The sequence below is a fragment of the Botrytis deweyae genome (assembly GCF_014898535.1).
Source record: "Botrytis deweyae strain B1 chromosome Unknown BDEW_004, whole genome shotgun sequence".
Classification (NCBI taxonomy): domain Eukaryota; kingdom Fungi; phylum Ascomycota; class Leotiomycetes; order Helotiales; family Sclerotiniaceae; genus Botrytis; species Botrytis deweyae.
Window position 1 is genome coordinate 1,952,625 of NW_024066211.1, and position 15,930 is coordinate 1,968,554.

A 15,930-nucleotide genomic window follows, 5' to 3' on the forward strand; every position below is an offset into this window, starting at 1 on the left:
GCCCTTCAGTTGAGGGATTTTTGATATCACCAATTGTTTTTCTTTTCGAGTTATCGAAAGTCTTATGAATAATTTATGGAATGTTGAAGAGATTTTCCTTCATTAAATTTACGATGGATGAAGTGATGAATACAGTTACTCCACCTTTGTCCATTGCATCTTTTTCCTGTCCCATTTCCGAGAAGAAAAAAAATCATAAATCCAATCAAGAGACCAGTCTTACTTTTTTGAAGTAAAGTTTTCATGCAGACTGCTCCATCTCCCATCTTAACCAGTCCATACCAACGCCAAATTCAGATATTGACCTCTGCAGAGATCATGCAGCCTGCCATCTTACACTAAACGATCTGGCAAACCCATCCAAATAAATTCCAGGCGCAGGATTATCCACCAAAGTATTCCAAACATCAACATCTACTCCACTGCTCGGCCACCTTTGAACTGGCCAATTTGCCCAGCCCATCATGTATAATGGCACACCCGATTTTGTAGAGTTGGGCTATTCGCATTTCAGATTAGCCTTTCTTTCCCGTCTCTTTTCCAACGACTTTTTGCCTGAGTTACATTTAATTCGTACGGAAAAACAGACATACCGCGCTCCACTTTCCCTGGTTTTCAACCCCAGTTGCCGAACATGTTACTCGGCCACCTTCAACAAGACCGCACGTACCCGCTTCACTTCCAAATGCATACATCCACATCCCGATACTTTTGTTATATACAGTGCGAGTGCCATCAAAGAGACCACATGCAGTAGTGTCGAGTGTCCAAGTGAAAATCGAGGTTATGCAGCCGGCGATAGGACCAGCTCCTGCAAAATAAGGCGCTGATGCGTTGAGGGCTATAAGATAGCCTTGGGATGTGTAATCAGTGGAGAGAGTCGTTTCTGTTAGAGGTAGTGGAGTTGAAGAGGCCAGGAGTGATGCGAGGAAGATAGGGAGTATAGTAAAATATTTGAACATTTTGGAGTTTTGGGGAGAGTTATTACTTGTCGGGAGTTTCACAACTAGTAGATGCAAAATTTGTGCTCCGATATGGTATATTAAGAAGTGGGAACTCTTTCAAGACAGACGTGTCAACGCAGATATCACGAAATTTTGAATTCTTATTTCTATTATTCTAGCTCAGTCCTGGTGACCTCAAGTCGCTACTGTCATATCATTCCGTCTTTATTCTATCGGTTCAATTATATATTAATCTATCAACACTTTCATCCCTTCCCACTTCCTGCTTATCATGATATATCATTTATCTTGGCATTCCCACACTCCATTCCGCGAAAACTGCAGAATCAGGGAGATGGACCTAAGGATAACTTCTCCACAGTGCTGATAGGACGCCCAGATTCCGCCCGTCAATCACTTTGAAACACAATTTGTGGAACCGACATGCTTGTCGGGTAAAGGGGGGACGAGTCGGTTAAATTCCTGTGGCGTGCCCTGTGATCGCTGACCTGGTGCAGGGTTTCCGGCGTGCATTCTGGGGTAATAGTACCGTGAAACAATATCATACATGCAAGAATGACATTTAATATGTTGTGGTCTTGGCTTTACGTTGAAGATTCGTTGGGTATCGCCAGAATTTCTATCACGCATACGGTCCGATTGCACGGGATGGGGGTTCATGGTAAGAATTTTTGATTGCGACGTATTATTATCTAATGGTCTATGATTATATGGAGGCCTTTTATGCGATTGCTAAAAAGGCAAGGCCAATGTTGTATGTTGCGGTTAAGAAACTCTGCTCTTGCGTAGTATAGGTTCCGTTAAAAGCTGCCGGTGTAACTAAACCACTCGCTGCAGCGGTGGGGAAAACATTCTGATCCACCGCAAAGCGAGCTCCATCCTTGGGCATTGTACCGCTTACAAAGAAATTGGAGATCGTTTTTGCCATTCCGAGAGATGCATGTGAGATAGTTGTATGTCCACTTCCTCCACGGTATACAAGGGTGGATGAAGTAGGGAGTAGACTGCGGAGTGCTTTTGCGGACTTGAGAGGTGTTGTCGGATCATTCTCGGCTGAGACGATAAGGATTGGTGTTTTGGCTGTTGCGAGAAGAGTATCTGTTTTCGCCATTAAACTCGCTCCTACGTTTGGAACAAGCGGACGTGTGGAGGGGAAGTTGCGGCAAAATGTGATGGGGATAAGATCAGCATTTAGAATTGGAGTATTTTCGGAGATTGAAATGCTTTTTGTGAGAGAGATGACAGTGTCCAACGTAATTCCATTTGACGCAGCATTATCAACGCAACCAAGTGGGTAAGTGGCAAGAGTTCCGACACCTGCTGCGGAGCCATCGGTTGGTGCACTCGCTGCTAAGGACCCAAGGAGTGAAATAAGAGCAGTTGCGTCACGGGTTTCGAGACCGGATAGGACAGATGCAAGTGTTTTCCAAGTGGTTGGAACTCTCAGAAGAGATGCAAGAAGGGGACTGAGGATATCCAAGCTAATGCTTAAGCCCGAAGCAACAATAGGATTCTTGAATATGTTCTCCATTATGTTGTCAAGTCTGGTGGCCACAGTACCTGTGACTCCAGTAGGAGCGGTGGCAAAAGAGCATCCTTTACTACCGGCGGTGGTGCAGAAAGATGCGAAATCGTTCAAAGAAGTACGAACACTGACTTGATCGTTTGGTAGTTGGCTGACGTATGTAAGGGCGTTTGCCTTTGCGTCAAAGACACCATCGGCAATAACTCTTCCTACGCGGCCTGGGAAAGTTTGGATAAACTCTGCGAGGAAAATAGTTCCATATGAGAAACCCCAGTAGTTGAGTTTTGCAGAAGTTCCATCTAATGCATCAACTATCGCTGCCATGTCTCGGACAACATATGCTGCTGTTGAGGTGTAAAGAGCGGGAGATTTCTGAGCTACACAGGCTTTTGCAAGAGCAGCGACAGAGGTGTCAAAAGATGTGATAGCAGAGCTAACAGCAGCATTGGCGCTAGCATTTGCAAATTGTCCGAGCCAAAGATTTGGAGCAGATGGAAATGCGTTGTTGAAATCATACTCCGCACTGGCATTTGGAAAGCATTCCAAGATAGGAGCCGAAGCACCAGTTCCACGTGGATCCCATCCGATAACATCGTATAATCCACCGCTAAGTGCCGAGACCGCGGCACCGGCCTCGGACTGCACAAAGCCAACACCACTGGCACCGGGTCCACCGGGATTAATCAAAAGAGACCCGAGCTTCTTGTTCGCTGCTACAGTGGCAGGATAACGAGCAAGCGCGACATTTGCTTTTGCTGTTGACTTCGAATCGCCATATTCGAGCGGAACTTCAAGGGTTGCGCATTCTACGCCGGTACCACATGAGGTCCACGTTAGTCCATTAACAAGGACTGACAAGTTGACAGCGGCGAGTAGAATCTTGCCAACGGAAGGCATTTTGAACAAATGAGTGAAGTTTCCAAGAGAGTGACGATTCAATGAAAGTGACTGCTTCTACTTACAAGAGAATTGCCAAATATTACATTGTCCAATATTTATATCGGGCAAATCTATGTTTCAATTTCTCCATTGCTGGGTTGTGCCAAGATGCGGACTTTGCATTCAGAAAAATTGAAAGTCCTTTGGTTCAAATTTCCATGCGCTGCGTTCAATTTATAATTCGATTTAATATCTGAAGAAGTCTATTTCTCGTGTAGCTGGGATTATAGGGGGAAATTATGGTTCGATGTGGTCGGTAGGGATATTTAAGGTTTTTGCGAAACCTTATTTTGACTTGGACCGAAAATTGTGTTCAAGCATCGGATTCTCAGAATCTACGAAGTATGCTTGTTCTCGGCCTTTACCCATATGAGTTTAATTCTTCGGTCATGCCTTGCGAAACAGATTTTCTTGGTAGAATTGCAACGGATTTGATATTGCAATTTTTTGGTTCTCCTTAAGGTTAATTGAGCGTAGTGACCGATGTCTCAGCCAACTTCTCGCAAGAAATTAATTTTGACTCTTCCATCTTTGACCTGACCTTGACTGGAGACTAGGAGAATAATCCAAAGTAACAGCCAACAGTATCCGATTCAGACAGACTTTCTTCTCTGGTAACTTGACACACCCATCTACTACCGTGTATCTTTTTCCTCAAAAATCTATCCACTAAATCATCAGGCCACGCATTCGACACATGAAAATCTACCATGGTCTCCTTCAAAGCTGGCATGGCTTTGAATCTCTCATCGAATGCGCTCAAACCCATACCAATAGACTCAAAGGAATCAATGCTTCCGGAGTTCCTCGAGGAATTGACTGCCAGCCTTATACTGCCACCACCAAATCGTAAATTGTCCCATGGAGATATCTTGAATGTCACAAGATTTCTGATTTTATCAATAACTAATTCGATGACTTCAGTATCTCTTCCAGCGGGCCAAGGTTGACCAGGTCCAAAAATCGAATTCGGAAACAGTGGAAAATAGATATCCAGATGCCGAAGAGAAAGAGCATTTCTCTCTCCGATCTGTGCTAGAAACCCAGTGATGATCTTATAACCTGGTATATAGAAGGATTGGAGACGGCATAACACAAATTTGTTGCTGGAGTAGAGAATTGAAGATGCCTCCAAGTGGAGTTGTTTGCTGATTCGTAGAATTTTGGGACAGAGACGGTATTCTTTGCTTAGGATCAAATGCGATGGACTTGTTTCTGAGGATTTTATTTCAATAGGCTGAGAATCCGAGGCAATGAGTAGTTCATTGTAGATTTTAAGTCGGATCTCAATGGCGAGATCAAAGAAATGTAGCTTTGAACGTTGGTTCAACTCCTTTCCTGTCTGCATCGCGATCGTGAAATTTGATAGGCAAAGTAATGAATGATACAAGTGCTGCCGTTGAACTCGAGTAGTGGTTTGTGGTTATTTCTTATGAGCATGGAAAGCTATCAGAATGATGACCAGGTTCTTGTCAAAATATGATGGTTTATATCAGAATATGTAGCTTCATCCACCAGCAACTTCTAAAGTGTTAGTTGAATGGTAAGATAAGAGGCGGGGAGAGAAGAGGGCATTATATGATATGAATAAAGTATAAAATAACCTAGCTAAGTACCTAAATAATTAAGGTTACAGAGTCAGATTCAATACGATGGAGGGTGGACTACGAATGAACAAATCATCACTTTAAACCACTCAGAACTCGCCAACAACGTTTGTGCGGCACAGAATAAGGCAGATATCTGTAAACTTATTTTTAGCTTTCCAACTACGAGAAAGTTGCAAAATGATATCGGAATAGAGATGTGAAAAGGTTCTCAAAAGAAGAACCCGAGGTCACAAAATCGAACTACTATGGAAGGAAATAAAAATTTGGAGCACAAAATGGTGTGGTATCCAATTTGTTCCCTCACAAATCCTTCTCGCCAGTTGTAATCTTACATCCAGTACCAACAGCAAGCGATTCTCAGTAAAATATACTGTTTTTCTGTTTTTTTGATAATGGTTTCCTTATGAACCAGAACTTGCCGTAAGGCAATCTCGCGCTATCACAAAATTTACTCAGAGCACAAGTGGCCGCACCATATATTTACCCCTATGATCCACGTACGCATTGGTCTGCTCCGCCGACAACGAGTATAGGAACTTCAAGTGAGTATATCCAAGTCGAATGTTGAATTTGGTGTCAAATTTGTGGTTCAATCATCAGTTTCTTGGCCCTTTTAGCTTTCATTACGGCAATATTGCGCTGGGTGAAACTCACACTCATTTCAGATAGATGGTTGGAAAGCAAATGTATCTTTTTGAGAAGTGTCTTTCCCTGAAGTGAGGTTCTCATGAGCTTTCTCGAAACACTTTTTTGAAAAAGCGTGGTTTTCACATTCGTAAGTATTTCCTTGGTGTTCACTTTGAGTTGCATCTTTTCGCAGAGTATCTTCTCCAATAATCTCTCAGAACGTCAATCTCCGACTGTTTTCCACTGGCGGTGTCCCATCCCAGAAATTCTCATTTTAAAGCTTCTCTTCTCACGAAGTTTAATTCAGTGTATTGGCTTCTTCAGTAGTTTTGTAGTTGACGTGACGCCTGCAAAAGTCAGATCGACACACACAAGGTGTCACCTGAGCGACGGGGTTTTCTGGTCGACCACAATAAAGACATTTCCAATACACAAAGTTATGGGGAGTTTCAGCCATCTTTTGAGGATTACTGTCAGTGTGCGTGTAAATCCCGCAAAATTCACATATGAGAGTGTGTGCATCCCGAGGGGCAAAATTCTCAGATCTACCGCATTCGAGACTTGTCCAACAGGCTCGGATAGATCGTGTCATGACTTGAAGTTGAGGTGATGAAGAACACTGTTGCTGGAATTGACCAATTATTTTCAGGATTGTGTTACTTCCGATCTGTCTGAAGTTCAGGGAATAATATCTCATTTCGTGGTAGTGTTGTTGAATTGTAAGAACGAGTGTTGTTTAGATATGGTCGCAATTATAGCCACTTTCGATTCTTCCTTCCTAGTAGTAATTAGTTCAGAATGTCTGCTCAACAACTTCTATTCCTAATTCTTTGTCTCTTTTCCCATGCATTTTTTCATCACAAACATTTCTCTCGGTATATCTTTTCTTCCTACTTACCCAAGTCTCCTAAACCCTCCTTGTATAGAGGTAAATACCGTAAGCTTCTTTTTACTCTTTGACGAAAGAACGGTTTGACGCATACGCTGTTATAACTACAGTCTTTCAAGCCAATATTTTGATATATCCATCAAATCCCCGGTCAACCAATAAGTAGACTGGGGCCGTCAACATTGACCAATTGAAAACTCTTCTGACTCATTGTTTTCATCTTGTCAAAGCAACTCCTCTTCTTTTGATAAATACTCTCAAACGAGCTTTTGAAATTAGAAATATCCTTCTGAGACCAGTCCAATACTCTCATCTGTTACACCAAGTCACTATATCCAAATCCATCCTGACCAATTTCTCCCCCAAAAAAAGGAAAATAAGTAACTTGAATCATTCCCTATTATCTTCAATCCCAAAACATATCTCATTCCGACCCATCAGAAAAATCGTCATTAACCACACGGAAATCGAATACCTCGCTTCGATTCACTGTACTTCTACACTTCAACATCTCAATCATCCACTGCAAATACACATTCACAATCTCCTCATCAAATCGCATTTCCCTCAAAATCCATAATCAAAACCAGATATGCATTCACATTTCCCACAGCACATTTCCCACATCCCATATCCACATCCCATATCCACATCCCACATCCCTCTACATAAACGCTCAAACTCAACCCTCCCCATCCACCTCCCTCCAACACACCAACCCAACCCATCCAACCACAAACCACAAACCACAAACCTCCCACCAACCCTACAAATCACATCACTCACTCCCTCCCTCCCACTCCACTCCAAAAACCCACCCCATCTCAAAAATGCCACCCCCCCCCCGCGGTTTCCAAACCCAATGCAGTCTCTGCAACGCACCCATCACAATCGACTACCAAAGCCCCATCCAACGTCTCAGCTGCGGCCATGTATATTTTCAGAGCTCATCTACCACTCCAGATTCTACCACTCCAGATACTGTTACGAAACTCTTGACGCCAGTGAGAGAGTTTACTTTCTCGTGTGAGAAGTTTCTGCGCAGGGGGCGAAATGTGGTTTTGTGCGGGATGGCATAGCTTGCTTGGAGGGATACGGAATACTGTGATGGGGTTTCAGGATTGGGTATGTGCTGGGGATTGGAGGATGAGAATCCGAGATGAGAGTTTCGTTATGCGATGCGCAGAGGGCCATGGTAATGGATGGATGGTAGATGTCGAGACTAGGAAGTCGAACCTTTTTCATATTTTCCGAATCAATAGTTGTATGGCTTAGAAATAAGAAAGGAATAAAAGATTATAGTTTTCGAGATTCAGATCAATGTGTTTTCATTACTCGTGGTAGTTGAGAGAGACAAAAGCCTGCGTCCCAAACGGGTGTAATTATTACCAAATAAACGCTCACTTGCTAAATTGGTATACTGACTCGCTCTTCTAAGCATACAAATTAATCCAAAGTCCACGCTGACTCGTATTACTCGTAGCATCTATATGAAAATGATATTCAAGAATCATAACCCCACCCTCTCGCATCATTATATTCGCCTACGAAGCTCGTCGCTGCTGCGATAACTCCAATATCGCCATCCGCCAAAGCATTACCCGTACCGTTTAAAGCACGTGCAGCCGCTTGACCTCTCGCAACTTCCGCTTGCAATATCTGTACCCTATAATCCTCATCCAGACAAGAGTCTCTTCGGATCATTCGTCCCATAATTGCAGATCTCAAAGCAGCTTCCCAATGATTGACAAAATCATCCTCGCTTTGCACAGTTGGTTTTCGAGGGGAAGCACCGACTCCCGCACATCTGTCTGCATATTGATATATACATCTCACGACCTCGTAGCGACGAGTGACCAAGAAGAGGATTGGCCAGGAAACTACCCATAAGAATGTGAGATAAAAGAACCAACGGATCCAAGTAGTCATTCGCCATTCGTTGATCATATGTGGCGAATAAACAATTACTCGTTTGTGCGACGTTGGGAAATTGACGTGAATTCGACCACGGTAATTTGTAGATGTAACGATACGTCGTAAGAGGTACTCCAGATGACTTTTGTCATGATTTATGATCTTGCGTTCAAATATGAAGCATTTCATGCCAGATGGATCGGAAACGAATTTTTCACACCAGGCTTGTAATTCATCCCCTGTGGAGCCGGACTCAATATCACAGTTTGAGAGGGAGGGCTCTAGTGACTTGATGATTCCACCTCGATATCCTTTTTGGTTATCTGGCAAGATCTCTAGTTTTCCTCCAGTTCTTATACCGGTCGTGAGTAGATGTGTTAAATTTAGACGTATATGGAAATCCGTAATAGTTTCCGATGAGTCTTTCTTGTGTCGACGCTCGGTTTCTGTGTGAGTCCCCGATACTTCCACATAATAGGTCGGAGCATATTGAGCTTGTTCGAGGATCATTTGACGAAGAGCATCGGGATCTGTAGAATAATTTGGGAATCTTGTCCAGAAATCGGATGAACTATAGTCGTGCGAAGAGAAAGGAAGATCGGGAGGAGAGCTAGAGCAGAGTAAGTTGGTTTAAATTGCACGGCACATCTATTAAGAGATACTTACATATACCATCCTGCACCGGAGGTAGAGTGGGAATTGCTGGCAGATGGGCCATCAGTACGCGAAAGAAGAGGTGCCGATGAGGATGTTTCTTCATAAGTTGGAAGATCCTCTTCGGGGTATTCTTGATCAATATTATTGAGAAAGCTTGAGGAAGAAGCAGCAGCATTGCTAGTTTCTAATAGATCTCTATGAGCATCAGCCTTGTAGGGCTGTGGCGTTTCTTTCCCCATATTGCAGATGCGTCGTGCCCGATGTAGAGCCGCGGATCTCGTCGATTGATGATATTGTTATACTTTTGAGATTTCACCAGTGAGATTGTCGTTTCAATAGATGGATAAAACGTATGAGTTTGAGGCGATGTGGTATTTTTGAATGTAGATGTGAAGTGAGGTGAAGTCGTTTGTTGCCTATCCTATCTACCTATGGATGACACTCGCTTTGGACTTTGCACAGCCACAAAATCTTTTATGTGTACGTACAGAGGGAGGAGAGTCGTACCTACCTCCAGCTACTCCAGCTAACCTTAGGTAGGTAGTACTCTCAGGGAATGGAATCTGTCTCGTCTGTTCATCTAATGATGAGTAATGGAAGCGTTTGTCCTTGGCATCTCACTCTCCTTACGATGCAACTCATTCCCAAAAGAGAAAAGACGTCAACGTGATCCAATCCATCGTTTCCTCACTTATTTATATTGCCATGCGGCGGGATTGCCTTGATTGCTTCTTGAGGTTCCACTCAATGATTCAACACAGCCACGATACCATCAATTAAAGGCATGGCTTCCATGCATGATAGATATTCCCCAGCTTTTTGGGATATGGATGTATGGATGGATGATGAGAAATCTTTCATGTTCCAAAAATAGATCTACATTATCATGAAACAGGACCCTTGATTTTAACTTTCTCGGTGGTGAAGATATCGTATTGAAGCAACCAATTTGTCAATTTTTTAAACTTCTTTTCGAGTGTGAAGTGTGGGAATGGGACGGAACTGGAGCTCTTATCATTGATCATCAATCCCTTTTTACCGAAAGACTCTTTCTACCAATGGAAGGGATTATCATTTGTGGAGAATCTTGAGCTGTCACTCAATTCTGGGAATTCTACGAGTCGGCTGCGTTGCTTGATTTGCTCGATTCGTTGCGGGTAAGGCTCCAAAATAAAGATCTCGCCTTATGAAACGAAACGGTTCTAAGAAAAAACATCTCGAGCCACTTTATATCATCACCCCTCTTAAACGGTCAAACCCCTTCCACCCTTCAACCCTTCAACCCTTCAACCCCTTTTAGTCGTTCATCTGAATTCGATATCTATTGTTTGCGCCAAATCATTTACATCTGCCAAGTATCTAAAGTATTGACACCAGACATACTACACCAGAATGTCGGAGTTAAAGAATGCCAAAGTAAGTTTCAAGAGATAGAAAGCTTCACGAGAGATGTTTTGATATTCGTACCTCACGCGTACTCACCAGTACTGACTACTCCTCTGTTCTAGGGTCTCAGCAATGAGGAAATCCAAGCATATAGAGATGCTTTCTCCATTTTCGTAAGTCAAACTTCTTCTCTGACTGTTCGCGCAAATGCTTACTCTGGTATACAGGATAAAGACGGTGATGGTATGCGCAATTCAACCCCGCACTTGCTCTTCGCAATCCTTTTCTAACAATTCTACCTTTACCCAGGAACCATTTCCACCGCCGAACTCGCAGAAGCAATGAAATCTTTGGGACAAAATCCATCAGATGCAGAAATTCAGGATATGATCAATGAGGTTGATGTTGATCAATCTGGAACAGTCGATTTTGATGGTTTGTTACACCGCGATATACCACGAATACCCCACATCTTCACATCGTCAATACTTTCATTCGAACTCTTCTAACCATATAATGCTCGAAATACAGAATTCCTTAAGATGATGACTGCCGAAACAAAGGGCGTTGATTTTGAACAAGAAATGCGCAGCGCTTTCCAAGTATTCGATGTTGATGGAAGTGGCACAATTTCCCCAGAAGAAATCTACAAGTTGATGGCATCTCTAGGAGAGAATTTGTCAGAGGACGAGATTAAGAGTATGGTGAAGGAGGTTGATAAGAATGGTGACGGAAGCATAGATTGTATGAAAGCTCCTCTTGAATTACTCTTCAAACCTCTCCAAACCTGCTCAAATACTAACGAAATTTTGTTCTTTTAGATGAGGAATTCGTTTCATTCATTCGCGACAACAAATAAGGAATCAGCACTAATTGGGGGAAATTTATGAAATTGGGAGAAATTTTGGATCTCATATGAAGTTACATAAAATACCATAGGAATACACACCATTTTGTTCTAGCCGTCTTTTTCAATGGGAATGAAAGTTTCATTCATGCTATATACATGGATCAAGTGAGCGTCGTCAGTATCATCACGAATGTAGCATTTGCATTTGATTTGATTTTGAAATCTTACCTTCTAGCATTGGTTCTCAAACTTGTTGTATCGTTTTTCTGGAGCTTCTATGTTCTTAAACAATCCTTCAATAGCTTGTTGTTTGAGTACAAAGAACGATTCGGGCTCAAAGGACTTTTGAAGTTTTGAAAGAGAAGATGATTTCTCTTATACACTTTCAACATCATCAAGGAACAATGGCATTGTAGCTTTTATTTGTAGGCATTTCTTCCCATAATACCCTAAACACATTTTGATTACTGTAGCACAATCACAATCCTTAACCTTTGACCAAAATGTCTTCGAGCTCGGCACTAGAAGGTTCTAATAAAACAGCTGTCAAATCTGAGACTAGGCTCACATTTGGTATCGAGATTGAATATCTCTTAGCTACTGTTCATCCCTTGAATCCTGCTCCTCATCCAAAGGATCCACGTGAGAAAGACGGAAAAAAATTAGATGGCATGGACAAAGTTAACGAGAACATTGGCGAAAAACTCAAGGCTAAGGGTATACCAGTAACAACAACTGTGTGGGAAACGGATACATCACCGAGTGATGCAGAATTAAGAACTAAATGGCACCTTAAATCTGATTCGAGTGTCACCCCAAAAGAGCGAATTCACCCAGATTATAGAGAATTCGGTATGGAAATATCATCTCCACCCTACTATTACGATCAGGCTTCACGAGAACTTATTCCAGTAGTCTTAAAGACATTAAGAAATAACTATCTAGTTCGAGTTAATGACAGTGCGGGCTTCCACGTTCACGTTGGTAACGAGTATGATGGATTTTCTTTCCCAGTATTTCGCAACCTGGTTGCAATTTTGTATACTTACGAACGGCAGATTCGGCTTATGGTCTCTGCCGAGCGAGTGCAGACTTCACAAATATTTTGCCGATCATTTACCTGGTGCACTTTCGCCACGAGTGCCCCAGATATCACACGTCTCGAATTTCTCAACCACATTCTTTCGTACCAAAACCAAGACGACTGGAAACAATTTTGGACTGATATGACAGCGGGCGTTGGAGCACGACTTGCATTCAACTTGGTCAACTTGAAACTCCCGTACCAGTCTGAAAAACGTACCATCGAATTCCGTCTCCATCCCGGAACCCTAGATCCAGAGGTCATGCTCCACTGGATCCACTTCTGCATCAAAGTCACGGAGAAAGCATGTCTCATCAAAGACGAAAACGAACTCTACGAGCTACTCAGGCGCGATGTCGAAAAACCCATTGGCACCGCCGGAGAAGACTGTAGCACGGTTGATTTTCTCATGTGGCTCGGCTGTCCGGCGCAGGCGTATTACTATGGTGCGCCCCTAGTCGCAGATCAGCAGGGTCTCAAAGATCGTATTCAAGAGGATGAGAGGATGGAACAGGTTAGTCGGGCTTTGGCGGTGCTGAAGAGGAAGCAGTGGGAAGAGAGGAGGAGGAGAGCGCAGCATGCGAGAGATTTTCCTGGGGATGATGCGGATTTCTCGGAGGTGGAGTCGGATTAGAAATCAGAGGTAAGTGGTAGATTTATTTCTTCTTTCTTCTTCTAGCTGCTTGTTCGCAGAACATAGGTAAGTCGCGTTCATAGATTGTGTTGGTAGGTACATTCCTTTGTTTATTTGATAATATTATAGTTTTTTTTATTTAAAAAAATAGGGGTTTAATCATTTGTGAGATTTAGTTTTTGTTTTTTGAATCTTGGGGGAAATGTGTGTAGTAATCTGAATGGAGATAGGCTTTTCAAGTATGGTGCATCACATACAATGTACAGTTCATCTATATTACTGAATAGACGTGATGAACAATCGGATAGTTTCCGCCTGGCACTTCTATTTTTTATCTATTTTCGCATCGCTAGATATAGGGTTATGAGTCGTGGGTTGTGAAAGCATGCTATAGGTACCTATATGAATACTTTACGAGAAAAGGATATCGAACAACTTCACAATCGAACAGAATAGTCAGTCTAGAGAAGAGAGATATAGTGGTTAATTATCTTGATTGCTGATAGCTTTCCAGCTATAACTATCGAAAAGTGAAAAAGGAAATGAAAAGAGTACGCGATACGCTGAGAGTTGGTGGCATATATCTGCTCAACTCTGGATACCTACCTACTAGGTACCCAGGTATATATAAAATTTCTGATAAGGAGTGATGTAACTCCTTTTGAGAGTTTCCTCGGTATGCTATCTGCTGTGGTTTTCGGATGTACCGCGTGCCCAATTCTGAGTAGATATGTAGGGTCTGCCTAAAACACATTTCTGGCTTTTCATCTCCATATCATCTTTCGGGAGCCTTTGGGGTGGAGTTTTGACGAACTCGTGGATCCCGAGATATGAGCTTGAGCTTTAGTTTGGGTTTTTGTACGGGCGTTGATTGGGGGGTTGGTATGGATTTTCCGCCTGGCGTTGGTTTGGGGGTTGGGGTTGATTTTCCGCCGGATGTTGGTTTTGGGGTTGGGATGGGTTTTCCTCCTGGTTTGGATATCGGCATTGTTTTCGATATTGGGAGTTCCTGCATTTCTTCATCCACCTTTGTTTTCGATATTGGGGGTTCCTGCATTTCTTCATCCACCTCTGTTTCATCATCATCTCGCGCTATCTCTTTCCCTTTCCTTTTTCTTTTCTCTCTCAAATTTGCCTCCATCTTTGTAGATTTTGGGGTTGCTGTTGATTTCACCCCTGATGTCGATGTTGGCGTTGATTTCGGTATTGGGGGTTCCTCAATTTCTTCATCTATCTCTATTTCATCATCATCTTTCGCTATCTCTTTCCCTTTCCTTTTCTCTCTCGAATTTCCCCCCGTCTTCACAGATTTCGGAATTCGTGTTGGTTTTCCTCCTGGTTTCGATATCGGTATTGTTTCCCACATCGGCGTTAACTGCAATTCTTCTGGGGATTCCTGTCTTTCAGTCTCCTTCTCCGTTTCAACCTCAGTCACCACCCCGTTCAGAATTCTCTCCAGCTTAGCACCATATCTATCCAACTCCTCTATCACAACTACTTCCACCGCTCGATTCTCGATCTTCGGAATATAATGATACTTCACATGATACCCCATACTCGCCTGTCCCAACTTATGCAATTTCTCATTCAGCCGATCAAATTCCAATATTAAATCTACATACGGCAAGCGCTTGCTAGGAACAACTCCCTTGGTCGCATCATCAAATGGCCATTTGTGGAGAAGCGAGATTACTTCTTCCGAGGAGGAATAGATGTCTAGATAAAAACCTACTCCCTCGTTGAGCTCGGCCCGGAATTCCTCGTCTTTGTGAACGCGGAGATACTTGGCATCTGGATCACGGTCGGTGGCTTTGATGGCTTCGATACGCCGGAGAGCGGCGCGCTGCGCAATGAGGATGGAGGAGAGCATGGCGCGTATGGGGGTTACGGGGTGCTGGGAGGTGGGCGAGAGCGTCCCCACGTGCAATCTGCATCGGCAGGGGTAGACGTGCGAGTAGCGGGCGACATAGGCGCCGTAGTTTTTGGGGGCGGGAGAGGGGTTTGAGGGGTTTGAGGTGGTGGGAGTGAAGACGCGGGTCGAGCCGTGGGTGTGGTAGATTAGGATGTGCGCCATAGTTGGGTTTGTGGGAATAGATAGATGGATCTATGGATGATTGAGAATGCGGAATATCTGATTCCGTGGGATTAGCTCCAGCGATGCTTGAAAGGTGTTGGGTTGCCTGCCATGAACGAGGAAGAAAACGGTGGGAAATATTATAATAATGAGAACCACTCTGATAATAACCTGATATTTTATGCAAAAACAATACTTGAAGAGAGTAAAATGTATTTCTCAACCAATTTCAGCACTTCGAATTATATAATGATGAATGGAGATTGTCATGTTTACTGTAATATTATCCTAGGATTTAGAGGCTAGGGTAGGGGAAAGAGTGAGGGATAGGAACAAGTGACTATCTTGCTGGCTGGATGGCTCTTTCTCATATTTCTGGATATTGATGAATTGATGATAGATGGAAAGAACGGATACGCGGGGAGGTGGTGAGTCTGAGTTTGAGTTTGAGTTTAGGTTGGGTTTTGGGAAAGTACGGGGGAGGAAGGGGAGGGTGTGGAGATAATTGATAGTTGCTTTGGGGTTTGGATTTAGATAGGATCTGGGAGGGATTATAGGGTGGTATGGTACAGTATGGGATGTTATGAGAAATAGTGGGATGGTATAATATTGATAGTTGGTAGATTTGTGTATTATCATGGAGTCTCAGGAATTTGAGAAAGGGCTATTGAGTTGAGCTGACATGTTGGTTGATGTTCAAAGTAGGTGGGTATCTTGCGCATATGAAGAGTCTGGGCGGGTTGAATGATGAATTTTATGGATGTCGTACAAGACAT

The 15,930-nt window shown here is 43.0% G+C and overlaps 7 protein-coding genes across 7 annotated transcripts; 2 read left to right on the forward strand and 5 right to left on the reverse strand.

The window, feature by feature from the left end:
• Nucleotides 1–48: 48 nt before the first annotated feature.
• EAE98_002587 (uncharacterized protein) lies at nt 49–1,126 on the reverse strand. The gene is made up of 2 exons (XM_038950207.1): nt 594–1,126; nt 49–499 (listed from the first exon to the last, which is right to left on the reverse strand). The coding sequence occupies exons 1-2, from the start codon at nt 960–962 to the stop codon at nt 317–319; spliced, it is 552 nt and encodes a 183-aa protein (XP_038813946.1). The 5' UTR covers nt 963–1,126; the 3' UTR covers nt 49–316.
• Nucleotides 1,127–1,686: 560 nt separating this feature from the next.
• On the reverse strand, nt 1,687–3,387 carry EAE98_002588 (uncharacterized protein; the record flags this gene model as incomplete). The annotated part of the gene is made up of 1 exon (XM_038950208.1): nt 1,687–3,387. The coding sequence occupies one exon, from the start codon at nt 3,385–3,387 to the stop codon at nt 1,687–1,689; it is 1,701 nt and encodes a 566-aa protein (XP_038813947.1).
• Nucleotides 3,388–3,982: 595 nt separating this feature from the next.
• Nucleotides 3,983–4,777, reverse strand: EAE98_002589 (uncharacterized protein; the record flags this gene model as incomplete). The annotated part of the gene is made up of 1 exon (XM_038950209.1): nt 3,983–4,777. One exon carries the CDS (start codon nt 4,775–4,777, stop codon nt 3,983–3,985), a length of 795 nt encoding a protein of 264 aa, XP_038813948.1.
• A 3,281-nt stretch (nt 4,778–8,058) lies between these two features.
• On the reverse strand, nt 8,059–9,365 carry EAE98_002590 (uncharacterized protein; the record flags this gene model as incomplete). The annotated part of the gene is made up of 2 exons (XM_038950210.1): nt 8,059–9,079; nt 9,136–9,365. The coding sequence occupies 2 exons, from the start codon at nt 9,363–9,365 to the stop codon at nt 8,059–8,061; spliced, it is 1,251 nt and encodes a 416-aa protein (XP_038813949.1).
• Nucleotides 9,366–9,903: 538 nt separating this feature from the next.
• Nucleotides 9,904–11,560, forward strand: EAE98_002591 (uncharacterized protein). Its single transcript, XM_038950211.1, has 6 exons — nt 9,904–10,542; nt 10,635–10,685; nt 10,740–10,755; nt 10,822–10,947; nt 11,044–11,256; nt 11,334–11,560. Exons 1-6 carry the CDS (start codon nt 10,519–10,521, stop codon nt 11,369–11,371), a joined length of 468 nt encoding a protein of 155 aa, XP_038813950.1. The 5' UTR covers nt 9,904–10,518; the 3' UTR covers nt 11,372–11,560.
• Nucleotides 11,561–11,865: 305 nt separating this feature from the next.
• On the forward strand, nt 11,866–13,080 carry EAE98_002592 (uncharacterized protein; the record flags this gene model as incomplete). The annotated part of the gene is made up of 1 exon (XM_038950212.1): nt 11,866–13,080. The coding sequence occupies one exon, from the start codon at nt 11,866–11,868 to the stop codon at nt 13,078–13,080; it is 1,215 nt and encodes a 404-aa protein (XP_038813951.1).
• Nucleotides 13,081–13,855: 775 nt separating this feature from the next.
• Nucleotides 13,856–14,950, reverse strand: EAE98_002593 (uncharacterized protein; the record flags this gene model as incomplete). The annotated part of the gene is made up of 2 exons (XM_038950213.1): nt 13,856–14,221; nt 14,387–14,950. 2 exons carry the CDS (start codon nt 14,948–14,950, stop codon nt 13,856–13,858), a joined length of 930 nt encoding a protein of 309 aa, XP_038813952.1.
• Nucleotides 14,951–15,930: the final 980 nt, after the last annotated feature.

Bases quoted from the DNA above. Each gene is read 5' to 3' on its own strand.
- EAE98_002591 (XM_038950211.1), top strand. From the start codon at position 10,519: ATGTCGGAGTTAAAGAATGCCAAA. The intron at 10,543-10,634 runs GTAAGTTTCAAG...CCTCTGTTCTAG, and splicing joins CGGAGTTAAAGAATGCCAAA to GGTCTCAGCAATGAGGAAAT. The intron at 10,948-11,043 runs GTTTGTTACACC...CTCGAAATACAG, and splicing joins TGGAACAGTCGATTTTGATG to AATTCCTTAAGATGATGACT.
- EAE98_002587 (XM_038950207.1), bottom strand. From the start codon at position 962: ATGTTCAAATATTTTACTATACTCCCTATCTTCCTCGCATCACTCCTG. The intron at 500-593 runs GTATGTCTGTTT...AAATGCGAATAG, and splicing joins ACCAGGGAAAGTGGAGCGCG to CCCAACTCTACAAAATCGGG.